This window comes from Sciurus carolinensis, chromosome 2, assembly GCF_902686445.1.
Source record: "Sciurus carolinensis chromosome 2, mSciCar1.2, whole genome shotgun sequence".
NCBI classification, from domain to species: Eukaryota; Metazoa; Chordata; class Mammalia; order Rodentia; family Sciuridae; genus Sciurus; species Sciurus carolinensis.
The window spans coordinates 15,714,916-15,742,213 of NC_062214.1; the positions used below are offsets into that span (position 1 = coordinate 15,714,916).

Consider the following 27,298-nt stretch of genomic DNA (forward strand, 5'->3'; position numbering starts at 1 on the left):
ATTGGGGGCGTGGCTTTGGGGTATGTATTTTGTATCTCAGAGTGGAGGCTCTCTTGGCTTCCCTCTACCACATTCTTCCACCCTGATGTTCTGCCTCACCTCCAGCCCTGAGGAGTGGAGCCACTGTCTAGGGACTGAGACCTCTGAAACTGTGAGCTGCCAAGTAAACTTTTCCTCCTCTAAAACTCTCTTGTCAGATCTCTTAATACAGCAGCAGAATAGCTGACTAAAATACCCAATAAATGCTGCTCTGGTCAGGACTCATAATCTCTCACCTGAATGAATGATAAGATATAACAAATTAACATATGTTAATAATAAAAATTAAAGAAACTTTCCCTTGGACTGGGCACAAGTGTGTTAGGTGGCTGCACACAGTGGTGCAATGTGGAATTGCTACCCATCTCTACCCGCAGATAAATATAACCAGGAAAGAGCAGGGACAGGAAAGCAGATTTCTTGGAGTTGTGAATGTAGGGAGAGGGCGACTTAGAAACCTCTACACTAGTACACATCATGCTGTATTGTAATTATCTGTCCTTTGCGTGACTTTCTTATTGAAAGGGAAGCTCCTTAAAATAATCAGAGGGTCTTAATTGCTCTACCAGTGCCTAGTGTGTGATGGGCACATGATGGATGATCAAAAAATATTTGTTAAAATAAATATGGGTAAAATTCTCATCAGTTGCTGGGATGCCATCAGAAGTAAACTTGGTTGACTCTGGGAGAAGTCAAACTAGCTACTGTGGGATCAGATCAGCTGGGGTCCGGTGGGTGGTCAGACGTAAGTAGTATGAGGTGAAGTTCAGCATTGAGTTGCACAGGACTGAAGCCGTGGTTCAGACACAGGATATGAGGCAGGATCCTTCTCTAGATCTAGGAAACAAGTTAGGAGCTTGGTCAGAAGGGTCAAGACAAAGCGGTTGCCCTCAGGACCAGAATCAAAACCTTCATGGGACCAACAATCAGACTGATCTGATAGCAAGTCGTCAGTACTACTCAACCAGGGCCCCTGAGCAGCCCTCATGACCAAGGACAGGGCTGACCACAGCATCTGGGGAAGGAGTGGGGGTGTGGGCACAACGCAGTGGGAGCAGGTTGTTCTGGATGGGGGAGGTGTCTGTGGGACCCTGTGAGGGAGACCATTATTTTACAGTAGTTAAGAACATATGCTCTGGAGTCAGAAAACCTGGAGGCCTGAGTGTTGGTTTTCACATCTGAAATGTGGGGACAAGAATGCCTGTCACATAGACTTGTTATAAAGGCAATATGTCAGAAGATGCTTATATGGTGTGTGACATATGATAAATGACCAATAAATGGTAGTTTTAAACTACATCTATCATTACCAAGCTGGGCAAATATGTTAGTGTGAGGGAGAGAAGGGTGACTTAGCAGCTGATGACATGGAAATAGCAAGTGATACACAATTTTTTCTTCTACAAACATTTCTGGCAGTTTGAGACAAGTGTCCATAGTTTGGATGGGCAGCTAACCTGGTACAAAGCTCAGAAGAATCACCACTTTGAGTACCTCTCTCCTAGAACCAGTTAGGATAGTCCAGGTTACACAGCTATAACAAACAATCCCCAAGTTGCAGTGACTTAAAACAAACGTTTATTTATCAGCTCCCACTGTGTGTCCATTATGGATTGACAAGCTCTCTGCTCCATGTCTTCTTCCTTCTGGGACCAAGGCTGTCTGAAATGTGGCAAAAGAAAAGAGAGAATGGCATGTCACTCATTGCCTGTAAAGCTTCTGCCTAGAGGCAACATGGGCCACTTCATTTGGGGTATGTATTTTGTATCTCAGAGTGGAGTCCCTCTCCATTTTGGTGGCCAAAGCAAGTCACCTGGTCACACTGAATTCCAAGGGGATAGAGAAGTGTCATCATGCAATGCAGCTGGAAGGAGAATGGGAAATACCCAGTGAACAGGGTATTTAGTTCTCCAGGGGAATAGGTGCACCCTGACTTGGGGATACCAGTTTTCTGGTTGTTTACTGCACCTATCCTCTTGATTCTCAGAACAAACATAGCCTCTCATAGACTCAAGTTAGGCAAGTCATAGCATTTGATCACTCAACCATAGTCATTGATTCAAAGGATGGACAGGTGACCAATCAGGTGGAGGTGGGAAAGGAAAGCCCTGTTTTCCTGAACATGGAATTGGGATGATACGGTCATGCCTTCAGCCTTGCCCTCAGCTCCTGGGTAAGCCGATCTGGGGGAACAGAACTGAGCAAAGGGATGCAGGGGCCCAGCCCTCCCGAAGGCTGACTGGTCTCGGGCTGGTTGTGCAATGGCCTTTCCCCTCTGGGCAGGTCGTGAGCCTGCCTGCCTCCAGACCTCATGCCTAACCTGTCCTGCTCAGGGGTGTCCAGAGGGGCCACGCCTGGAGCTCTAGTTCCCTAGGCCCTGCTTCAGTTGGCTTCCAGTGGTGCAGCCCAAACCAGGGAGGTCAGAGAAAAGGAGAAGCAAGGGGGTTTCTCCAGCCCCAAAGGAGTATCTCATGGAGTATCTTCAGCTTCCCCTGGACATACCTGTCAAGGCGCGAGCTTCTATGTAAAACGTATTCCTGGGCTTCTAGGCTTTTGTCCCTCTGTTTTAGGGCTGGGAGTACCTTCCTGCTCTTAAGGATTTCTGAGCTACCTTCCTTCTCTCAACTCCTTCATCACCTGTATAGCCAATTTCCTGCATCAAATCCCTCTGTTGAAACTACTTGAAGCAGTTTCTAATTTCCAAGTTAGACCCTGAGTGATCAACTGCTACTTGATTAGGTGAACCGACACATTTTCTTCTTAAGTGAATTGGAGACCACTTCTGTTGCTTCCGACCTGGAAAATCTGGACCAACGTAGTAGTCAGTAGGAAACAAGTAGCTACCAGCCCCTGTGCATTCACTAGATACCAGGTATTGTGCTCAGCACTTTGCTTTCTTTATGGAATCGGGAGGTAGGACTCACGAGCTCCATTTTGTAGATGAGGAAGTGGAAATACAAGCAGGTTAAGTAATTTTATCCCAATCAGGTTTCTTTTCCTTAAATGGAATTCACCCAGAGCCAGCTGCTCCATTAAGGAAGGAAGGAATTGCCAGAGGTATGTTGAGGCTCAGGGGAGGCAGGACAAGAAAGGAGGTGAGGAATGACAAAAGGCAGGCGTACGTGCCATTTCATGACACGGCCTGGAAGCTGAACATCCTTCTTCCAGGAAGGAGCGTAATGAGGGAGAAGAGTTCCATTTAAATGAGCTCCGGCCATCTCTGCTGTGATTCAAGTCAAGTTCTTGCTACTAATTGCACACACGTTTCGCTAAAGGTAGTAAATAGGAATCATTCACGCATCCTTAGAGACGGCGGCACCATTCAGTATTCATGGCAAATGTATCACCGAGCTTCATAAGAGAATCATTTTAAAACAAAGCTTGGTCAGCTGTTTAATAATTTACTGATAGTGACAGCAGGGAGAATATCTAATAACCAGTGAGATTGGCTTTCAAATGGAAAATAAATTCATGTTAGAAAGGTTAGAGGAGGGAAAAAAGGGAGGGGGGGGGAAGCATTATTAGCAGCAAGGAAATATTTAACATTTGTCAATTGCTGATTTCTGTGAGTCCTATCAGAGTTGAGAAGTTTGATTATTAAGAGCTTGCAAAATTCCATGCATTTCACTTAAAAACAATCAGGGGCCCTTAGTGTTCTTCTCACAGGAAACAAGAATTCTACAGGGGTCTGGTCTCATGAAGCAGGGCATTGGACCCCAACTGGGCACTGGATAGCATCTCTTTGTCAATTTGAGGACTGTTTCAGGGCTATATGATGTCCATTATCAGCTGTCAATGGTTCCTAGGGTAGGTACGGCCTGAGAGAAAAAACAAAAATAGACCAAACAAGTGTACATTCTCCTACTCTGGGGAGGAGAGGACTTATTACATGGGATCTGGCTTCTGAGTATATTGAACCCTATTTATTTTTGCTTACTGGCCAAGCTCTACTGATATGTCTGTAAAACAAAAAGGGTTTTGAGATGGATGGACTTGAAGTTCCCTGATGATTCTGATATACTTGGTCAGGACTGGGAGACACAATTACAGTGACATTAACATGTCCAGGAGGAGATGAAAGGACTATAAAATATAAAGCCAATCCCAAATCGCCAGACCTCCCTGTGCCTCAGTTTCCTCACCTATAAATGAGGAACACTAAGAATCGTAGAGCCGATGATGCGTATGAGGTTTTTAGTTGCACATGTGCCTCAGAGTAAGCACTCAGAATCTCTGAGTTCAAACAGTCCAGAGGTGAAAGCAAAACCAAACGAAAAAGCCCCAAGATCATCGATCTTTTTTTTTTTTTTTTTTTTTTTTTGGTACTGGGGATTTGAACTCAGGGCACTTGACCACTGAGTCACATCTCCAGCCCTATTTTGCATTTTATTTAGAGACAGGGTCTTATGGAGTTGCTTAGCGCCTCACTTTTGCTGAGGCTGACTGAACTCCTGATCCTCCTGCCTCAGCCTCCCGAGTTGCTGGGCTTACAGGTGTGAGCCACAGTACCTGGCAAGATCATCAATCTTTAATTCTCCCTCCGCGCCCATCAGCCCCTCCCCCAAGCATCGGGCACATTCTGTCCTCAAACCATCCCCAAAACGTGCCACTCTGGAGACAGGTGTCCAGGTACAACAGATGCTGTGTTCCTAGGTGGCCTTTTCTGTGGTTTTATATGCTGGGTTTGTACCCTCCATTCTTCACATTCATTTCAACAAACTCTCATTCTGCCTTGAGTTATCGTCATTTTTTTTTTTTATCTTGTAGAAATGATTTGTCAATGTTTTATTTGATGTGAGAATGGCTTGGATAAACGTGTGCAGTCTGGCCCGTCATGCCTGTGAATAATCTCAGTGGGCTCTGGGGTCCTCCGCCACCTCCCCAGCTCTGTTCCAATAGGGGTGAAGGGGATTCTGGGTGATGAAATGTTCTTCTATGGAGTATAATAAAATACTTCTTAAGCAGATGCTGTTCTCTGAAACTTAAGGAACTAGTAGTATTTATGCCACTATGGAGTTGCTGGCTGGTTGGAAATGTTTTGAGAACAGCATTTGTGCTTTGATACAGAGGAAAGGGAGGTTGTATATAGTACACAGGGTCTCTATGGGGGTGAGGGGAGAGCAGGAGGAGGTAGGTAGAGGGCAGAACTTGGCTAGCTGGTTAGGTCTCTACCCCACTTACTAAAGGGCTTTAGCAACGTTTTGACTCATAAGTGAGGTGGACAGAGATTGCTGAATTGTCTAAAACCACTAAGAGAAAATACTCCTTGCAACACCATTCGGTCTTTGTAGGATTGTCAGTTGTGACCATCCTCATCAGTGAGAAGTGGACAATGACCTAGGCTGGCCACTTAGAGTACCCCTTCCCTGGACAAATCAATTGGTTCAGGAAATGAATGTGAGCCAAATCAGTCCATTTGTGTTTTTACTGGGTCTGTCTTTGGATAGAGTTTGGGAGGGTGTTTAGATGTGAGAACTGTACATACTGTCGTTATCCAATTTTTCTGATGACAGATAGAAATGCAGCTGAGATGGAGAGGGAATGAGAGGGGTGGGCTGAGTAGGGGGTGGAAGGACAGGGAGAGGCAGACCCCATCCACCTGGAGGAGATGCTGCCCCCTGGAGCAGACAGGTCACTAAAGCCTCCAAGCCCTTTGTGGGTCCTCGGCCAGGTGCCTCCAGCAGTCTCAGCAGAGTACAGTCCCTGCTGCTCCTATGCTGGCCTGGACAGAGCTGCCCAGTTATGGCCTTCCATGAGACTTGGGGCACTGATAAACAGGACAAATTTCTAGACCCTTCCTAGGTTAATCAGCTCGAGGTGAGTGAGGACTCTGAGTTATTAGCAAGAGCTCCTGGTTGCTCGGCTCAGGGACAGCTGGGACAGCAGGTTCACCTCGCCGCACATTGGCAAGTCCCTCGCTACTACATCTCTTCCTGCACACCCGAGGGCCTTTCTTGGGTTCCTCTCTCATGAGTTATTTTCCCCAAAGTTTTTAACAAACAGGCACCTCTTATCTGTTTGAAAAGAACTCATCCTGGATATATTAGACCCTGATAGAAAACTTTGACCCCAGTTTTAAGCAACATTTATTGAGTGCCTGCTGTATGCCATGCTGGGGCTTGGCTTTGGGAACATGAAGTTTTGTAAGACAGTCTTGGCACCCTCAATACTACCACCTTCGTGGAGAATGAAGATCTGCAAATGTACAAACGGAAGTGAACTAATTCTTCATCCAGACTACTACAGTCCAGCCTGTGGACGCCGCCTGAAGTCCAGTCTCAATGGGTGATGTTTTAGATCCTGGGTAAGGACAAGGAAGGATATGGATTTTGAATCTGGCATTCCTGTTAAAGGCCCAGAGGGAGATGATGAGGAGTCGTCCTGAGTGGCTTGGAGCAAAGAGTGTGGATGAACGGAGTGTGGAGAAAATGAAACCACAGCACAAAGCATCTGCATTTGCCTGTGCCGTTTTAGTCAATGGAATGCCCTTCTTTCCTTCTTTACCTAATGAGGACTTACCTGGGCTGGAATTTAGGAGAATTAGGGAGGGGATGGGCATAGAAAGGTCCATAGGCTGGACCTAGCCTGTGGAGGGTCTTGTGGGACGTGAGGAGGACTGTGGACTTTATACTGTGGGCAGTGGGGCGTTAGCGTGGGCCACTCTAAGTTGGTGAGTGACAGGTTGTGGTGGATCTTAAACTGCTCTGGCTTCTGTGTGTGAAAGGGGGTTGGATGGGATGACGCTAGAGGCAGCGAGGAACTGAAGATGGAGTTCAGGTTATTTCAGGGCAGGGGGAGGAGCAACAGGTTCATCTCATCTCATAGCAATGAGTCCATCCTGGCTTGGAACCTTCTAGAATCCAGTTAGGAGTGAGGGATCAGGAGAAGGGCCGAGTCTTGGGGGGATTTCAGTACTCTGAAAAAGCATGTGCCCCACTTCGGGACACCAGGTTACTGTGAGAATAATGGCTTTTCTCTTACTTTGTCAGAGAAGCCACTTTGCTGGAAGCAAGGAGCAAAGGGTGGGGGCCATACATCAATCATTTTTGACATCTGTCATTCCAACTGTGACACCAACACCATCGTGTTCCTGGTGTGCTGGTGTGATCTCTCAGTGTGGGTTGGTTGCGAGCTTCTCTGGGATGGGGGTACTTTACCTTGACATTCCCACTGCCCAGCAGAGGACCAGATGTGCATGAGACATGCAAACATCCACGGGGCGGAGGAGGGGGACGGTGCTTGCCTCACATCACTTAGTTTCTTTTTTAATTAAAAGAAACAGCTGCTCAACAGATTCCACTTGGGCAAGAGGCAGTCCTAGCATTAAATTCAGGATACTCCAGGCACTGAGCTCCACTTGCCAATCGTTTGGACCATGGGCTGGTGTTTTGGCCCAAGGAGGAAGCAGCTGGCTGTCCCTGCCATGCTGCTGTCCAGGTGTCTAGGAGAGCTGGCCTGGAGCCAAGGCTGGAGTGGCATGGTGAATCTAAGACTTGGAAGTAGGAAGAAAGGACAGGAAATGATGTCTCGAATGGTCCAGGTCCTATTCTAGGTGTTTACATCCGTTATAAACTCATTTAATTCCCACATCAGCTCAGTGAGGTGGGGATAATCACTCCAATTTCACAGATGGGGAAACAGATTTGGAGAGGGAAAGTGGCTAGTTTATGGTCACTTGGGTGGCGAATGGAGGTGCAAGGAATGGGCAAGTACAAAACCTCCCTGGAACAGGAGCGTTTCCAAAATGGAGCAGGGTGGGAAGAGGAAACAGGTGTGTGGGCCCGAAAATCACACACAATCAGGACCAGAAAGGGAGTCAGGAGTTGGAATGCTTACCAGGAGCACACCCAACATCCAAATGCAGGTCCCCTGAAACTGCATCCAGGTTCTTTCTGTGTGTCCCAGAGAGAAGAGCCAGCTTTGAAGGGAGGAAAGTCCAGAGCAGTAGTGTTAGTTCAGTGTAAGGGAAATCTTTCTAACCACCACTGAAAATGGATGCCTTTGTAAAGTCCTGCTTTTGGACAAAGCAATATTATTGGATAATGCATGCTTTTACAGAACCAAATGGTTGGATCAGGAGGTTAAACTTGAAACATACTTATGATTTCTAAGTTGCATTTGGGTTATTTATATTTGCGGGTCTTGACAGACAGCATTAATGCATATTAATATTCCTGCCATCAAAACATTACTCAAGCCAGAACTTCTGGCTCTGGAAAGAGCGTGCGGTGTGCACACAGTGACTCTGCTAATAGAAAGGTTAACTTGTATTTCTGAATTATTGATGGTTGCTTGTTACTAATTTTTTTCCTCAGAAAGGAGGAAATTATTAATGAAGAGATCATTGCCAATGTGTCTGACATCTATTAATGGTTTCATCTCGCAACCAGATTAAAAGAGACAGCTGGTCCATGAATTTATGCGCAGAGGCTGCTCCAAATGTGCTAACAACTCCGCGGGAGGGCGGGGCACACAGGCGGCGGGGGGCGGGGCCTGGGCATCGCAGGCGGCTGGTGCCAGGGCTTCTCCGGATTGGCACAGCCTCCGCGGAAGCACCGTCAAGGCTTCTTGCAGAGGGATCAGGCAGTGGATGGATTATCACTCTCCTGACGTGTCTTCCAAACTCTTTTGTTACCCAGGGGAGCCCATTAACACTCTTCCTGTGTCAGTCACTGGTTGGCACTTCCTCCACGGGTGTCTTGATCATGCATCAGGATCATTGGGACTGCAGGGCCGCCTGAAACAGATTCCTGGGCCCCAACTCCAGCATTTCTAATTCACCAGGACTGGGTTGGGGCCTGAGAACTTGTATTCCAGTACATTGCCAGGTGATGCTGATACTCCTGGTCCAGGGACCACACTTAGAGAATCAGTTTTAGATCAATGATTGTCAGATTGTGCTTTGAAACTTTCTCTAGAGAAGGGATCAGCAAATATTTTTCAGCTTTATAGACCAGATGATGTCTGTAGTTCAGAGACCAGTGCTAATAGGCAATATGTATTATTTTAAAAAAACCTTTATTTAGGTAGTGGACCAGATTCGGTGCCTAGGGTGTAGTTTGCTGACCCCTGCCCTACAGCATCCCTAACAGAACTTTCTGAAAACAGCAATATGCAAAATCACATATCTGCTGCAGCACATACAACTTCATAAAGTGGGTGTCAGATTAGGCAGAAGTTTACTGACCTTGGCTCTAGAGTAGCATTATTAGAATTTTCTGTGATGATGGAAATGTTCTGTAGCCGTGCTGATATGGCAGCCACTGACTACATGTGGCTACTGAGGGACTAAAATATGGTTAGTGTGATGAAGAGCTGAAATTCTAAATTTCAAGTGGCTTGTGGTTATTTGTGCCACAGCAGGAGGAGAGAAGACTCCAATGGAGCAGCCACCCTGTGGCATGTGCAGTGACCCTTGCCACCTCCCTACATGAGCCTCTGTCTTCCTTGAGCCTCAGTTTCCTCTTGTGTGAGATGGAGATGGAACAACAGCTATATCACCAGCCTTTCCCCAGGGTTAAGGGGGGCACCTTGGTCCAAGGGTCTTCCCCTGGTGCTCCACTCCCCACTGGAGGACTGACCAGCACTGGGGCAGGTTGGGCAGGAAGATGGAGGTCAGCACTGTGTCCTCCTGTCCAGTCTCACCACCAGCCTGTGAGCTCCATGGGGGCAAAGGCCCTGTCTTTTGTTGCAGCTAGAAGCCCACAGCCCTGGCACATGATAGGCTGTCCTGTGTTTGGGGCTTCAACACTGCTTGGGTAAAGAGATCCACAGCTGAGTCTCATGCCTGTCTTGGTTCCCAGAGCTGAAAGGGAAGCCAAGATGCAGAGAGGGAAACTGAGCCCCAGAGAGCACCTGCCAAATATCCCCTGGGCTGAGGGCAGAGTAGCCTGGAGGACAAGGGGCCTGCTGGTTGGGCAGCACTGGAAGAGGATGCAGGGAGGGTGCCATGCCAGCTCTCCAGCCATCCCACAGCCCTTCGTTCAGCACTGATGCTGAGTCCAACCCTGAGCCAGAGGCCGAGAAGAAGTCATGGTGCAGCTCCCGGGCTAAGCACCCCGGCTGCTGGTGCAGGAGGGTGTAAGATGCTGCTCCATGTCTGGGACTCCACTCCCGTGAAGCCATCAGAATGGCTGTGCCAGCCCTCTCCCTTCACCCCCCAAACCTCTGCCCAGCAGCCCTATGCGAAGTGCTCAGATGCCCTTTGGGAACTCAGTCCTGTAGAACAGACCAATGAGGAGATGACATTCCACAGTGGCCAGCAGGGGTCTTGCCATCACACTATGGGCAGGAAGGGGCTGCTGGCAAAAGTTTCAGAAAGCATCCTGAAGGACCCTGTGAGTTTATCAGCAAAATGGTGCAGGATGGGCCTTCCAGGTAGAGGGTAAGGCTCATGCCAGAGTCCTGCCAGCAGCAGGTGGGAGCCCGTACTCCTGGGGAATAGAGAGGGCAGGGAAACAAAGCATGAGAATAATGGTTCAAGACCATGCACCTGGGCAGGTCAGGCCTGGTGCCCCCTCAGGTTCTGCTCTACCAACCTGGTCCCACTGAAAGGACTTTTTTCTCAGGGCTCTGGACCCCATTCTGACCTGGAAACTTCACCTGCAGTGATACAGCATCCCTGGAGTGTGGGCCTGGGAGGGTGGGAAGGACTGCTATTTTACACTTTTCCAGAAAGTCTGAGAGAGGGGATGAATTAGCAGGAGCCCACAGGAGCCAGGACAAATTACAGATGCAACACCAAGCTCCTTAGTGGCTTTTCCTGCTTGGGAAAAGCCAGGCATGGGATCAGCCATGCCTGGGGTTGCAGGTTCCTGGCTGGGGTCAGGCCTTTTCTCAGAGGCTATCTAACAGCTGCCCAAGGTAGGGCCTGGGGAAGGTTCGATGGAGCAAAGAGCTGGCAGTTTAGCTCCGAGTAGAAGGCATCTTCCCATTCCATGTCCCTGGAGCCCTGGAGAATAGCACGGAATCCTGCACATAGTTAAGTGCACCATCAATATTTGCAGAATTATGGAGAACCTCCAAGGCAGCATGTAAAACGTCCAACTCTCAGGCTTCCCCCACAGACTCGTGGTATCCCAATCTCCAGGGGCAGGAGGCTGGGAAGCAGAACTGGGGACAGGGTCAGGCAGCTCTTTGCCCAGGCCAGTGTGGGAGGCGCTGGCTAGTCCAACAGGCTAGTCAAGCGCTTCTCTTTTTCAAAGTGGGAGTTGTGGTGCTGGGGGAATCCAGAGAGGGTGGAGGAATTTGCCTGGGGCTACCAGTGTGGGGTGGGGAAATAACTGGGCCTCTCTCTGGTTCCACTCCACCTAGTGGGAATTGGGGTTTGAGAGAGGCCCTATGAGGCCATAGCAACTCCAACCCAGAGCCCAGGCTCCCCACTTCTACAAACCCTGGTCATGCCTGACTTTCAGTAACTCCCCACAGTCCATCCAGTTCAATCGTTGGGACCCCGACAAGAACGGGAGGGAGTGCTGCTATTGAAACAGAAGGAAGGCTTTGACCAGGTAGCACAGTGTTCACAGAGCGGGAGCCCCTGAGCCTTTCTGGGAGTCTCTATCCCCTTCTTTACACCCCGGGCTCACATCTAAGACCCTGCGGCACCCAGGCTCCTCCACGAGATCCCGGCTTCCAGAACAGCAAAGAAACTGGCCTGTGGACTGTGAGGGACAACTGCGACTCTGAGCTAAGGTTTGAGGCTTTCAGCTTCAACCAGGTCTTTGTTCAGACCGGGAAGAAAAAGGAAAAAGAGCTAGCGGTTCTGTCTCTTAAGACAGGGAGGGGGAAGGCGGCCAGAGAGGGAGGGAGGGAGAGAGAGAGAGAGAGAGATAGGGAGAGAGAGGGAGAGAGAGAGAGAGAGGGGCAGGCCTCATGCCCTGCCTGCTCCCCAACCCCCGCGTCGGGTGGGGACAAGAGAGAGATGCGGGGTGAACAAGGTGGGGGGGGGCTGGGCGGCTGACGAGGTGGTGGAGGGGGCGGGATTGCAGGGCGGTCAGGGTTAGTGATGCGCCCAGGAGGGGGTAGGGTGGGGGAGGAGACGATCTTAGAGGAAATTCGCATCTCAGGGTGTGCCCGAGACCCTCCCCAGCAGCAGCCTGCCTCGGCAGCTTTGGGCAGAACGCCCCCACAGCCCCGCACTTCACCTGGCGGCTCAGCGCGAGTTGAGAGGCTGCTCCGTCTCCTCCTCTCCTCAGTGCCCCCGTTCACCTGTTCCCCCACCCGAGTTCGAACGGCTGCTCGCTCTCTCCCTCCCCGCTCCGCCCCCGTACCTGCGCCCCCGCAGGACAGACGATGCTTGGCTGCGTGGCGAGGCGCGGGGCGAAGAGGCGAGGACCCTGCCGGTGGAGTGGGTGCGAGGGTGAAGCGCGTACGCGCGTGACTGTGCGAGCCGCCCGGAGCCGGCCAGCCCGGAGAGGGTGCGTGGGGGAGCCCGCGAGTGCCTGCCGCGGGCGTGTGCCAGGCGCGGGCGTGCGCGCGAGGGTGTGTGCGCGGCCGAGGCGGAGCGCCCGGGCGGGCGGGAGGCGACGGCGGCGTTAGGACTCGGGGGACACCGCCCCCCGGCCCCCGCGTCCCGCCCCCGCCCAGCCTCCCGCCTCAGTTCGCGCCGCGCCTCGGCTCGGAGCGCAGCGGCGCCGGCTCGCGGAGCCCGAACAGAGCCAGCTGGGGCGCCCAGCGGCGCGCACAGCCTGCGGCCGCGCCGGCGATGCGGGGCCGCCCCGCGCCCGCCCCAGTCCTGGCCCCGGCCCCCGCGGGAAGGGGCTGAGCCGCCCGCCGCCGCCCGGATGGCGAGCCTCGCCGCGCTAGCCCTCAGCCTGCTCCTGCGGCTGCAGCTGCCGCCGCTGCCCGGCGCCCGGGCGCAGAGCGCCGCAGGTGAGTGCGCCCGCCGGGCTCCCCTCTCCTTCCCCCGTGCGCCCGGGTCCCCGCCGCGGGCCTTCCGTTGAGAAAGTTGTGCGAGCTCTCCAGGGCGCGGGGCCCTGTGGCCCGAGCCCGGGTCCCAGCTGCCAGACGCGGGCCGCGGTGTCCAGGAGCGCCCTGAACAGCACGCCCGGCCCCTGGCGTCCCTCGGCAGCCCGCGTTTCGCCAAGTTCCTCGCTTTACTTTCCTGCCGGCCCCCCGGGCTGGAGTAACTTTCCGCGGTTGTTGCGAATATTTCCACTTGCTGCCTCCCACTTGTCGGAATCTGTCACTCGAGTGTTTGGGGCCGCGAGATGAGAAGCGGCATCGGCGCCCCGGGGAGAACGTTCTCTCCCTGGCAGCTCGTTGGGCAGTGCGCGCTCTAACTGGGGAGGACAGGTCCCTAGCAGGCCGAGGCTGCCAGGGCGGTGGCTTTGCTTTTCTCCTCAGACACACAGTAAGCCCCAGTCTTTTCCAACCCATGCTGCACCCCTTAGCTTGTCCCTAAACAAGCCGCTCAAGGTACCGTGGGTGTTTGTGATAACGACTGAAGCACCCTACCCCATGCCTTTTATCCGGAGTAACGGGCACCCCCTGTTAAGGCCCTTCCAGTGGAGTGGCTTTGACCTGTGAGCCTGGCTGCTCTCGAAAAGTTCATATTTGGGTTCGGTCCCTAGGAAGTAGGGGAGCAGAAGTAGTTATCCACTGTGGGAGTTTGCGCCGGTGTGCTCCTAATGCTAAGCTGACAAGTGCAACAGACTACCGCGGATGGGGTCTTACGCAGCACCCAATCCCACTGCAGACAGCTTCCATCCATAGCCCCTGAAGAGTGGGCGACGGAGGGAAGGAGAAATGGGAGGAAGTGATGCAGGTGTACCAAGTTCAAAATCACCTTGAAGTTTCTTAGCACCCATTGGTTTTGGTGTGACCATGCTGAGCCGAGGTTACTGGGATCACAGGGGCAGGTGGAGATAAGCAAGCAGGACCTAAGAAGAGATTGTTTTTGGATTGCTAAGCAACAGCTGTGCCCGTATCTAATGGGGTGGGGGATGAACCTGTGGGAAGTGTAACGTCTTTAAACAGGCTGCTTTTGAGGTTAAGAGCTACTGTAGTGACATTCCATTGGAAATGCGTTAGTCTCCCTGGCTTGATTCTAAAATGGAAACTGAACATGGGACTTCTCTGAAGGGGCAGACTATTTCCTGACTGGGAAGCAGGGCAAGGAAGATACTCCTCTTGAGGTGTGTGAAGCTGAAAGGCCAGAAAGGGAGAGGAGAGGGACAGTCCCAACACCATTCTAAAGATGGTGCACAATCCTTGGTTTTCCTCATTTTGGGGTCCGTGTGAAGTATACTGAGGGAGGTTAGGGAAGGAGGATGCTGGGGCAGTCCTGAGGACCTGGGTATGTTTCGTGACTCAGATTTTACTCTCCTCCAAGGCTTGGCTGGTCGATCACACATCAATAATACTCACGCTCCCGTGGCAAAACCAGGATCCAGCATATTCCACCCCGGGTCTCAGTTCTTGGCTAGCCAGCTGTAAAACCTGTGCGGACTCGGGAAGCTGTCCAGGGGCTGAACGCAGTCTGTTTCGGATGCTACCGCCAGGTGGCGCTCGCCCACAACTGTTAAAATGCAAATCTAGGTGCTTTCATCTCAGGAATAGAACTTCTTTTCAATTTTTAAATGAGTAATGTGTTTATTCAGCAGCCTTTTGTTAAAACATTTAGAGAAGTGTGAGGAGCAAGCACCTTTTCTTTGTTTGCTCTTCGGAACACATGGGAAAGAAAAGCAATTGTGGAGTACAGTTTGGGAAGAAATCTACTGTTAAGGCGCCATATGTTTCTTTTGGGTTACCTGAGCTGGGCGCCTTCTGCAAACCTACTATATATTTAGCAAGTGGCTGTATTTGTTCCCGGGGCTCCTTAAAGGAGCAGGATTAGTTTGCGTTGGGGATTTGGTGCATTCTAAGCCTCACTCATTTGTAGAAATGGGGATTTTCTGTAGATATTTATCTTTTCCTTTTTGGTTTAATGCTAACTAGATCATTTAAATTAAATTTTCCAGGTTCCTGGATAAACATCTGTGTTTGCAGATATAGAAATGTTGACTTTTTAAAAAGTGGACTTATCATCTTATTTTATTCCTAAACACAGTCTTGTTGGAATCCAAATCTACCACAAATATGATGATAGTTCGATTTCCTTTAAAGTATCTTATTTGAAACTTTTGGCAAGTCTGGGTAAATAATGCACTTTAAAACTCAGTGGTGTGTTTTCCATATTCCTTTGATCTGAAGAGTCCCAGTCTCGAAAGCAATTTCAATTTGTAAGCTTACATCCAAGACATAGTTGGGATGATAGGTTTTGCTGTAACATGTTGGTCACGGTATCCAAAAGTCAGAAGCTGAAGCTTGTCATCAAAAGGCAATTTCCTTCTTTACTCCAACATGTGTTTCATGAGCCATGGCAATTTTTGTAAGGAATGATAGGAAGACAACAACAACAACAACTAAAAAACACAACAAAAAACCCCTAAGCAAACAGATACATTTAAAAACTCATGTTAACAGTGTGGCAAAACATGATTTGGAGTGAGGGAAGAGGGAGGCAGGTAAACAAATAGATAAGGGGATAATTAGTCCATTTACTACTGGGTTTCAGAATCTGTACATGGAGAACAAAACCAGATCTTAAAGGGGACTGACTTGAGGTTGCAGTTGTTAGCAATGTGGTCGTTTAACTGGATAATCACTGGCAGATACCTCTGGGGAACCGTTAGCCGTACAGTTGAATTTTACTTTCTGTTCTGGATTGCTTGATTTGTTTCCTAATAGAAGAACAATTAATGCGCGGTCTTGGCTTGGATTCTGTTCCAGCGACAGTCACAGCCACAGTAAACCCAGAGCGTCTTCTTGCATTACGACCCATTATCTTTCTCCTCTGCTTAAATTCCTTCTTGCTTGTCCTCACTACAGCTCCTGCAGCTTCTAGGCTGCCAGCTGAGATGGAGTCTCCGCTAGTAGTGTAACTGTCACCTTTCAGAGCCATGATCAGAGGACATTACAGCATCATTCTTTCAAGCACGGGATACTCCCATGACTCTCTGACAGTGTGTTGCTGTGGAAACAAGCCCGATCCTACGTTGGCAGTGGTCCTTGATAAATATTTATTGATGATGATGAAGAGATGGCGGAGTCTCAAGGTGGCTGGGATGGGGGAATTTAGCTTAGAGGCAGCGTGGTTTGGAGAAAAGAGCTTTGGAGTCTGAAGTCCTTGGTGTGAATCCTGTTTCTGCCTCTTACTAACTATGCCAGTTTGGGCAAGTCATTTATCTTCTCGGATCCCCAGCTTCTCATCTGTAAAGTGAGGATAATTAGAGTTGCCTCGCTGGGTTCTGTGAAGAACCAGACTCTGTGTGGAGAGAAGGTGCCTGGTGCAGAGTAGGCACTTTGTGCCCGAGGGGAACCTGGTCTGTCACTTGCCTTAGCATTGGTGAATGCATGCGGGTGGGTGCCCTCGGTGTCCAACTCAACTAGGAGTTGACAGCAGCTTTTGCTGCTGATTTTTAGTTTTCCTCCTTTGCGGGGGCTCGATTCTCTATAACTGCTTTTAGAGAAATTTCCATTGACTATTTCCAACAGATGACATGAGTAAGTTTGGCCGTTCAGTGTGTTAGATAGACAATGTTTAGTTATAAGAATTTAAATTTTTAAAAATATTTCTTACTGGTGCACTGTGCTTACGCACCATAGTGGGATTTGTTGTAGTCTCATATGTGCACACAGTATGACAATATGATTTGGTCAATTTTACTTTTTTTAACTTTTGGATCAGGACTGTTTTTTTTTTTTAAACCACAATTGGCTATGGGTCCTAATATCCTTGGGGATGTCCCCTGTCTTTCCCTGCCACTCTTCCACACATGTTCTTTCTTGCCTTCAGGTTCTGGGCCTGGCCCATTCCCATCTTTTACTGAACCTGGAAATCAAGTGCCTGATCCCCTAGTGCCCAGAGGAAGGAAGTGTTGTATACTTGGTAAACAAAGAATAAGAAAACCTATAGTGGGCTGTAGCGTTCCAGTAAACAAATAAAAAAGCTATGAGGTTATTGGAAAAAACCACATTCAACAAGCATAACAGCATTTGCAAACATATCACAGAGCTGGGTCTAGGAGCCAGCATCGTGGAGATATTAGAAAGCAGTTGGAATGTCTTATGACATCTTATAAAATGGATTCAAATTGGTTGGTAGAGGAAGAAAGCCACAGATTTTTTTTTTTTAATGGATTACTAACAATCAGATGCAGCTACAGGGACAGCATTGATCAATAGCATTGTGTCCAGTGAGCCAAGGTGACTGTCTGGGGTCATGGGATTCAGCATCTGAGTGGTCTTGCTGGATGTGTTAGCCTATGAGAGGGTGAAATGGGCATGAGAATCCCATTTATCATCTGTGGATGAGAGTTGCCAGTTCTAAAGAAGATACAGAAGGTCCCAGTGAGGATTCTAGACACAGAACCCAATGGACCTACTGGATAAACCGGGAAAAATGGGTATTAATAGAGCAGAGTGGTGGAAGGGTGAAGCCCCCATTTAGAAATGGTGGTCCTTAGGGCCTCTTTTACCCCAAACGTCAGTGCTGTTGCAGCTGACCCATCCTAGGTGTGCACACAGGGAGGGGTGACTCACTAATGAATTGAAGGGGTCTTCAGAGTTACAGACTTACCTTTTTTCCCCCACACTGGACTCCGGCTGCTAAGGCATGTCTGACACACATGTCCCCCGTGCCTGAGTGGAACCCAAGGCTGTCACATTTCTTGAATATTCATCTTAAAATTTTTATCGGATGCTGGAGGGAATAAAAATGATGAAGCCACTTTGGTAAGCAGTTTGGCAGTTTCTTGAAAAACATACACTTCCTATAGGATCCAGCCATCCCGCTTCTTGGAATCTGCTCGACAGAAAGGAAGACATATGTCTACAGAAAGAGAATGTGAATGTTCATAGCAGCATTATCCATAGTAGCCCAAAGCCGAAAACAATCCAGAGGTCCATCAGCTGTTAGATGCGTCCAAGAGGATGCTACCAGTAATAGAGAGGAATGAATGACGGACACATCCAACCTCCTGGATAAACCTCAAAAACATTATGTTAAGTAAGAGAAGGCAGATGCAAAAGACTTCTCATAATGTGAGCTATTCAGAGAAAGCAGATCTGTAGAGACCAAGAGCGGATCCATGATTGCCCAGAGCTGGGCATGGTGGTAGGGGTTTCCAGCAAGTGGACGCGAGAGAACACTTTGGGGTGATGGAAAGACTTGAAAACCGGAAGGTGATGACAGGCCTGAAATTATAGATTTACTAAAAACCACAGAATGAACTTACAACCAATGAGACTTCATGGAATAAAGCTGTTACATTTTTATTTGAGCACGGAACTTGGTGCAGGCTTAAGTATACATTGCAACTCCCCAGAGTGCTCATGGTATAACCTTGAGAGGTCAAGTCACAGTTCTGAACCTCTGTTTCTGCATCTGTGAGGCAGGAATGTGAGCGCCTTGGTGCTGTCAGAGCTGGAGGAGATTCCTGTGCATTGTCAAGCTTGGTCCCCAGCACAGAACAGACACTCAGGAAATGGCACCATGAAACCTTATCTTTTGTCAGTATCCAAAATAGTTTGTTGCTACTTGCAAGGCAAATTGCCTGCCCTTTTTTTTTAGTGCCTTTAGATTGTGAATTAAATCTCTAAACTTGCATTCCCCTCTCCCAGGCCCATCAATTTGGCAAAAATTAAAAACTGTAAGACTATCAAGTTTTGGCAAGGATCTGAGCAATCAGGTGGCTTTGTTCACTGTGGAGTAGTGAAATGGAGACGGCTTTGTGAATGCTACCTTGGCAATGTCTCTTAAAAACGAAGATGGGCACACCTTGCGCCTGTCGGGCTTTGGTAGGGTCTGGATTGGTGTGGGGAGAAGGTGAACCACGCGTTTGTTTCCTCTCTCCTCAAGCTGAGGATGTGGAAAGGAGACAGAAGAACCGACGCACTCCAGGTCAGGAGCCGAGGGAACATTTTTTGGCCTCTTGGGTTCCAAGATGAACGGCTGCTGGAGGGAAGCCAGCAGCTGCACCCTGGCTTTGTGGGAGTTTCCTTTGACACCGGGCAAGAGCTGCTCACTGACCTTGACGTTTGCAAGCCTTGACCTTTCTGAGCCGCAGGAAGCTCTCCCTCACCCCTGAGAGGATGCCGCCCACATGTCCCTGAGCAGCCTCCCAGGTCCTAGGACACTGAACTGCTTGTTTATTCTCTACCCTCCTGGAACATGGACCTTTGTCCTGGTCCTCCTGAAGTCTGTCCCGAGCTCACAGCCCATTTCTGCCGTCTTCCTGTCACTCATGCTGGGAGGTTATACATTCCTCCTGTAAGGGTTGTGCCTTGGTCTCTCTTGCTGAGCGTGAATGAATGAATTCATATCAGCAAGCAGAATTTCTTTTTTAAAGTGCTTAATGTTGAATCACCATTACGTACCTGTGGCCTTGGATGGTGTCGACTTCCTCGAATTGATTATAATTAGGCTTTTTTTTTCTCCAAATGATCACTGGCTAGTGGGAGCTCCTCCAAACTAGGTCTAGACACCCCGCCACACGTCTTAGAGAGTATTTTTCTATGACAACAGGATGGATCTTCAAGTTCCCTTCTAGTTTTTTTTTTTTTTTTTGACCCAAATATGTAGTCAGTTATTATTTAAAGAGTTCTGGGGACATCAGGATGTGGGATGTGTATTTGTGGTGTTTCTTTTGATCCCTGGCCTAGAACAGGGCAAAACAGGGACTGCTGGCGGTGGCGGGGTGGAAAGGGAAGCCGTTTTAAAGAGCATGCGTTTATGATCATTTATCTCTCTGATTTTCTCAAGTCGGTGTGAATGTGAGAACTTAATAATTTAATTAAAAATAATTTTGTCACGTTGTCATACTCTCTACTTAAATTAGCATAGCTTCGAGGTTGATGTCAGCATTTCCTTTTTCCTTGAGCCTCTTGGGCTTGGCCTCTGCATGTCCAGGTCCAGTGATAGGGCTGCCCGTCAGCCTGTCAGAGTTCCTTGGTGCCAACTTTTGGAAAAGAAAACATAACCCTTAGTCTCATTGCAGACGTCCGTACTGACTTCCTATGGCCGTGTAGCAAGTGACTCCACCAGGGTTAGTGACCTTATTACCTTGCCATTTCTCAGCATCAGCAGTCTGGTGTGGCATTGCTGGGCTTTCTGGCTCGGAGCCTGTCACAGACTGTGGTCAAGGTGTCCACGGGGCTGCTGTCAACCCAGCAGTAAGGGAGGATCTATTCCCCAGCTTGCCACGTGGTTGCTGGCAGGATTTGGTTACTCTTGGGCTCTTACTTGAGTGCATTATTTCTCACCAGCTGTTGGCCAGAGGTGGCCCTCAGTTCCTTGCCACATGGGTCCCTCCATGGGGCAGCTCACAGCCTAGCTGCTGGCTCTACAGAGGGAAAGGGCAGGAGAGTGTGAGCAGGGTGAAGGTGGAGGCTACCATCTTTTGTAATAACCTAATTTTGGAAGTGACCTCTATTACTTTCGCTGTACTGTTTGTCAGAAGCAAGTCACTAGGTCCAGCCCACACTCAAGGGAGGGGAATCACACAATGGAGCCATATTAGGGTTCTCCAAAGAACTGGCACCCATAGAATATATAATAGGGTAGATAATAAGATACATGTGGGATATATGATAGGATATATAATGTAAACTTATTTTAGATTTTGGCTTACACCATTCTGGAGGCTGACCACGGCCGTGATCTGCTGAGGCTGGGAAGGTCGATGGTGCAAGTCTTAAGAGTTAGGGGAGCTGCAGGTGTAAGCCCTGGTCTGAGTCGGAAAGCCTGGGAGCAGCAGCGCCAAAAGCTTGGGGCAGGAGATGAGGGACGGCCCAGCTCAAGCAGAGGTCTTCTCAGGCCATCGGTGGATTGGATGAGGTCCACTCACCCGGGGAGGGCCATCTTCTCTACTCAGTTCATCAGTGCAAGTGAGATAACGTTTTGCCACCTATCTGAGATCTCTGTGTCAGTCAAGTCGACTCACAAAATTAACCATCACAGGCATGGATTGTGGGGATTACTGGGGACCATGCAGGGGGTCCCACCCACTGCAGGAACCTCAAGGAAGAGGCAGATACAGGAAATGTGAATACAGGACAGACACAGGGAAAATACACAGGTAACCTTGGAATCTTTTAATTCTTTTTATTTGGGGGAAGGGCACCAGTGTGAGTACCACGTGAACCTTTCTTGGAAAGAATCTCTGAATAGAGAGACTTACTGTCTCAGAATTGATTTAGTGCACATTTTTTAAAAAAAAGTTAATTAGGAGTATCCAAGTAAAAGTGAATTAGTATGAAGACCCATTAGACAACTTTTCAAACTTGGACCCCCTCCCCAGGTTTTTGTAAGAATAAAAATTTGTACCCTAGGGTCTAGATTCCATAAGAACCAATTTCTGAAAAGCAGCTATAGATGAGGGTCGTTATTTAATCTAGCTAAAATTGAGTATGTTGTTACTGGTACATAATCCCAAGTTTTAAAATTAGCACTTATGTTCAACCTTTCTGATGCCTTTCTAGAGGATCTTTTTTTCCCTACTGTAAAAAAAAAAAAAAATTAACATAGAGGATTGAATAAGTTATAGCGATTGAAAGGCTTAGTGTAAACATGCAGATTATCCGAGGGATCAAAGCCTGTCCTGCAGAACCCTGGGTTGGGCTAGGGTGGCCCAGTCCTCACAGAGGGATCTCAGTCACAGCATGTTGTCGCGGTGACTGTGCTTAGAACCCCAGGATCCTCCAGGGAAGGATGCTTTGTCACACCCAGAAGGGCTGGCCTGACCCTGGACTTTCTGGAAGGGTCCTTCTCTAGGAATTTACCAGTTTTCTCATATTTCACCATTTGTGTGTGTGGGGTGTTCCAGAGGTCCCCTCATTCTTGACTAGCAGTGTCTGCATTTCAGCAGGAAAATCACAGTTTATGATGGTCTCAGCCCCAGGACCTGAGGAGCCATTTCCACAAGGTGACCTTGGGGAAGAAGTACTCCAAAACACAGTATGTCCTCTGTGTTCCTTGCGGAAATGTTTGGCTGGCCTTCACTTTGAGAAGCTTGATGTTTAGAGCAGTTGCTCACCTATTACCCATTCCCCCTTCCCGGCTGGCCCTGATAACTTTGACTGTTGGGTGCAAGGCACCCTTTCTGGTGTGAGGAAGGTGGGGGCACAGTGTTTCTAGGTGTCTAAGTCAGGGTTGTTCCATGTGGTTGTGTGCAACCTGCACAAATGTACATAGCAGGCCTTGTTCAAGGACCTTGCTCTGCTCTGCTGCACCAGCTTTGAGTTCAAAGCCATTTTGGTGTCTGGTCCTTCTCTTATTTTTAGTTTCAGAGCTCTGGATGTCTTTTTTTTTTCAGTTGTTGATGAATCTTTATTTATTTATATGTATTGCTGAGAATCAAACCTAGTGCCTCACACATACTAGGCAAGACACTACCACTGAGCCGCAGCCTCAGCCTTGGATGTCTTGGCGGTTAATCTTTGCTTTTTTTTTTTTCCCCCATTGAAAACTTTTCCTCTAGCTAATATTGTCCATTTACCACCTCTTCAACTTTTGCATTCTTTTTTCACCTATTATTATAGGTGGGTGTATTGGTGTTGAGGGGAGTGGTTTTCCAGTTTAGAAATGGAAACTTGAAGCCAAGATTCTACATTGTCTCAAATCAGGGATGGGGATGGAAGAAATGATCAGTTATTTTCCCAAAGCTTCTAGCCCTAAAGAACCTGGGCATCTTGCCAGCCTCCTCCCTGTATCTCAGCTGGCTCTAGTTCAGGATGGTTATCTTCCCCTAAACAAAATCGTCTGGAACAAAACAGAGGCCAGCTCTCTAACGCTTAGGTTGCATTGTCTTGAGGCCATTTTAATTAGATTTACTAAGGAACTGTGGAAACTACTGGAAGAGAGGAAACTTCTAGTTTTTAACTCTTGAGATTCTCCACTTCAATGTGCAAAGCCCTTCACTGAATCCAGTTACTGTACTAAACTTGCTTCTAACAGAAGTTTAAAAAGTGTGTTTTTGGGGGTGGTGGTGGTGGTGGTGAGTGTGTGCTTATCAATGTCAATTTTCCAATTTAAAGTAAGTCCTTTAAATGTTTTACTCAGAGGGTGCCAAGTTCAAAAGTAGTATTCCTGGTACTTGACTCTCTCAACACCATTTTTGGCAGAGGGAATGCAATTAATTTGAACAAATTTCAGAGTTCTAAGGTCATTGCCACCTGTAAAAAGTGTATACATATTTTAAAACAGAATTTCTTAGTTTAAAACTGTAGCTTAGGACAAGTCTCCTACTTGGTCACTTGTAAAGTGAAGTAGATGGAGTTGGCTTTCTCACCTTTATTGTCTGTACCGCTTTCCCACATATAAAACATTTCGTGTGCATTTACATTTCCTCACCTATAGTCTCTGTATTGCTATTGCTTCTGAGAGGATTATCTTAGTGAACCCCGAAGTATTCCTCAGTTTGAATCCTGTTTCCTCTCATCTTTCAAAATCTCAGCAGCTGTCATTTGTCCTTGAAAAGTCACTGACCACCTCTGGGGCTCTAGGGGTCCATGGTACCTCCTTATCCCTTATCCCAGATCACCTTTTCCAGTGTTGATATCAGAGGATTCTTTTGTGATCCGTGGATTTTTTGACTCAAACCTCAGTCATTTCCTCCTTTTGGAGATCTTTAGTCCAACTCCTTGCTGTAGTTCATGTAGACTATTCCAGGAATTTTGCCTTGGGCTTATTACCTTTGGCTTAGACCACTTTTATCATGTGTTAGGTCCCCCTCGTTGGAGGAGGAACAGTAGCTAAATTTCATTAGATTCAGCTCCTCCTACAAAAGTACTCCTATTTCAGGAATGTTTGACTCATTGTTCCCTGTGTTGGCATTCTGGCCCTTGTCCAAAATCTGTTTTTGTGTACTCTTTGTGTCTATCTCACTCTGACACCAGAGGCATAATTTCAGATGGGTGACTGATTATTTAGCAGAGACCTTGAAGGTATTCCCAAACTCCTGTAAGTTCTTGATTTATTTAACCAAAAAATATAGGATGTCATAGATGTGGGTAACTATGCAAGGTCAAAGTCCATAGAGTCTATTTCAGCTTGACCTTTTCTGGCCTCATGGCTCCCTGATGAGGTACCTAGTTGCTGGGACATTAACACTGGTCTAATCCGGTTTGTTTACAGTCACAGCCCAATGTTTGCTCTGCCACTGATCTTGTGTGTAATCATCTTGGATGATCTTTTGCCAATAATGTGAGCATCTTTTTAAGGAATATGTACACATATCAGACTCTTCTGGTTTATGAATCAAACTCAGCCGCTTCAAGATCACCTCCTCTCTTGTGAATGTAACAATCAAATATGTTTTGATGATCAAACTGTGGATGACTATGTCAGTACAGAAGCAGATGGAAGTCTATATCCTGGAAGAACAACTCGCATGCTGTTCAGAGGATGTTTTAGCTTTGTAATATTCTATTGTTTGAAAATGGGAATGTACTTTAAGGAGATATGTCAAAATTAGTGGATAATTCTTGATAGGGAAGAATGTAGGTGTTAATTGATCTCTTTGTAAGAGTTCCACATTTAAATTATTCTCTTAAAAATACCCTTGGAGGTATGAATGATAGGGATTTTTAAAATGTTTACACTGTTTTCTTCAATCATCTTTGCAAAACAAATCTACATTGTTTTCCATGTGGAAAGTGTTTTTTTCCAGAGTTTGTAATGAGGATTCCTTTGGGGAATTCTAGGATGTCTGGTCTTTTGCATCTGGTTGGAAGGATGGAAGTAGGGAATTATGTTGCAGATGCAGGGAGACATTTGAGCAGGCCTTGGAGGGGTTTGTGCTAGGCTCATTCTCTATTTTCTTCCTACACCCATTTTTCTCTACAGGGACCTCCATGGACCAGGACTTCATTGCCTCCCAAGAAATCGCAGAGTTTCTTCCAGGGGACACCCTTTGCCCTGGCTCACTTGAGTTCTCAGAAAGGCAGATTGGATGCAGAGGGATAATGGTGCATAGTCTTCTCAGTGTTTAGAGATGCTGTGGTCCTGGGCAATTTTCCCATCTGTGAAACAATCTGATCACTTCTTGTTTCTTAAGGACCAGAATTCTAGGTCTCTAATTTTTCTTTTCTTGAAAATCAAATCCCTTGAGATCTATGGTAGAAGTTAAATATGTTAAAAATCTACCTTTCCCAATTGATCAGTTTTGTTATTTGATACCACTCATGGTTTGTTCAGAAGGGATGAGTCGTGGGACTAGGGGACGAGGACATGAATCAGCATCTGTTTCTAGGGCTGTTCATTTCCAACACTGACTGTTGGTGGAATAGTCCCAATTAGACTGCAACAGAAGGGATTTTCACTCTCCTGGGACGAAGATTTCTAAACCCCTGAAGTATACACTTGCCTTCTGTTGGAATGAAAAGCGGAAAATAGAAGGAGATGTCAAATCATTTGGAGAAATGATGGATGAGAGGGGGATAATAGGAACCAGATTAAAAAGTTATGAGAAACACAGGTGCACCAGGGTGTGTCTGTAGAGCAGGAAGGATCCGAACAGAACACCCAGGGAATAAATGCTGGAGGTGAAACGATCACCAAGGAGGGACCAGTAACACAGTGCGTGTAAGGCAGGTGCTTGGCGTGAGCTGGGCACTTTAGAAGGACTTCACTAACTGTCACTAACCCTGTCTCCATGACAGTCTTGTGATGTGGGTACACTAATCAAAACTGGAAAACAAGGTGGTTAAGGAGTGAGCTAAAGTCCACACGGTGAGCGAGCGGCAGAGCCAGGACTGGAACCCAGGTGACTCGAGGCTGGGATCTCTGTCCGTAGCCTCCACTTTCTGCTCTACCTCTGATTTGGTTTGTGCCACCTGTTGTGCTAAATTCATGCTTACTGGAAAATTTAGGTCCTCTTTGAAATTCTGGGGTGGAAAGCCTTGCTTCAGAAACTCGCATGAGAATTTTGACTTTATTTAATAGTCACAATCAACCCATGAGGGAGTCATGACACTCCCCTGTCAGAGGAGGGAAGTGACTTTATGCAAGTTCAGGGCTTGGTCACCTGTTTTCACAGTCCAGGTTCTTAGCCACCATGTGATGCTGATTTTTATGATAAGGAGAGAGGGGGATGTAGGGAAGAAACCCCATCACTCCTGCAAGTGGGTCTCAACCACCCTGGTCTTAGGAGAATTCCGTGGAGAGAATCCTCACCTGTCCTGAAACAGAGGTCAAACCCCTCCAACTAGCTGCCACTGATTCTATACAAAGGGCTCAGGAGATGAAGGTGCTGTATCTCAGGACCCCAGACTGTGGTCTTCAGACCTCTGGCGATTCAGCAAACACAGCATTTTAGGAAAATGCCTTTTTGACTGGACAGTTTATTGAGTCCCTTTAACTCCAGGATAGGTCCCTCTGGATTTGAGACAGATGATTACTTTTCCATTTTAACAGATGAGAGGCAGAGACTGAAGCCTCCAGGTGAGATTGCCTTTGGATTTGTAAAACACATCAGGTGTTGGATGTTAAGGAGTTTGCTGCAGTGATCTCTCTGGTTCTGAGATATCTGAGTCTGCGTAGTGTCCCCTCTGATTTTCCAAAGTCACCAAACTCTGGGCTTTTTCACGTGTGCCCCACAATAATGAACATGTAGTTCCCCTCTCAGTTTCCATGCTGACTATGGGTCTCAGACTTGGTCCCTAATCTGCCCTTTTTCTTCTGGGCTGAGTCTTCCTTGTGGAATCAGGTCTGGTAGAGGTGGGCTCTACCTCTGTCATGAAGGAGACCACCTGGTGGCTAAGAGTACAGTCTCTGATCTCAGACTCCGTAGGCTCAAGACAGTGCTTGGCTCATTTGTAAGCAGTATGACCTTGAACAAGTTCCTTGAGACCTCTGAGTTTCAATTTGATCGTCTGTGAAATTAGGTAATAGTAACTTAGTAATAGTAACTTGTAATAGTAATTAGTAATAGTAACTTGCTTGTAGGGTGTTTGTTGGAAATCAGTGAGGTGATGTGTATATCATACTCAGCATGGGGCCAGGTTATGGAAAGTGCTCAGTGAGTGGTTTCTGTTCTCGATGGTGGTACTATTGCTGGGAGCTCAGCGGAGGTCTCATTTATGCGAGAAAGCACAGGCGTCTGTAGCTGGGGAGACCAGTTGTCTGGATTTGCCCAGGGTGCAGGTATTTCCAAGGATGTGGGACCTTCAAGCCTACTGAATACCTAGGACTGTTCCAGGCACAGGAGGGTGAGCGGTT

General features: G+C 47.8%; 1 protein-coding gene across 8 annotated transcripts in view; it reads left to right on the forward strand.

Moving 5' to 3' along the window:
* Nucleotides 1–12,657: 12,657 nt before the first annotated feature.
* Nucleotides 12,658–27,298, forward strand: part of Ptprt (protein tyrosine phosphatase receptor type T) — a 1,023,334-nt gene continuing 1,008,693 nt past the window's right edge. For all 8 annotated transcript variants that reach the window (XM_047539644.1, XM_047539637.1, XM_047539640.1 and 5 more), the window contains exon 1: nt 12,658–12,909. In XM_047539644.1, coding sequence (XP_047395600.1) covers nt 12,822–12,909 — 88 coding nt within the window. In that variant the 5' untranslated portion in view covers nt 12,658–12,821. The remainder of the gene's footprint in view (nt 12,910–27,298) is intronic.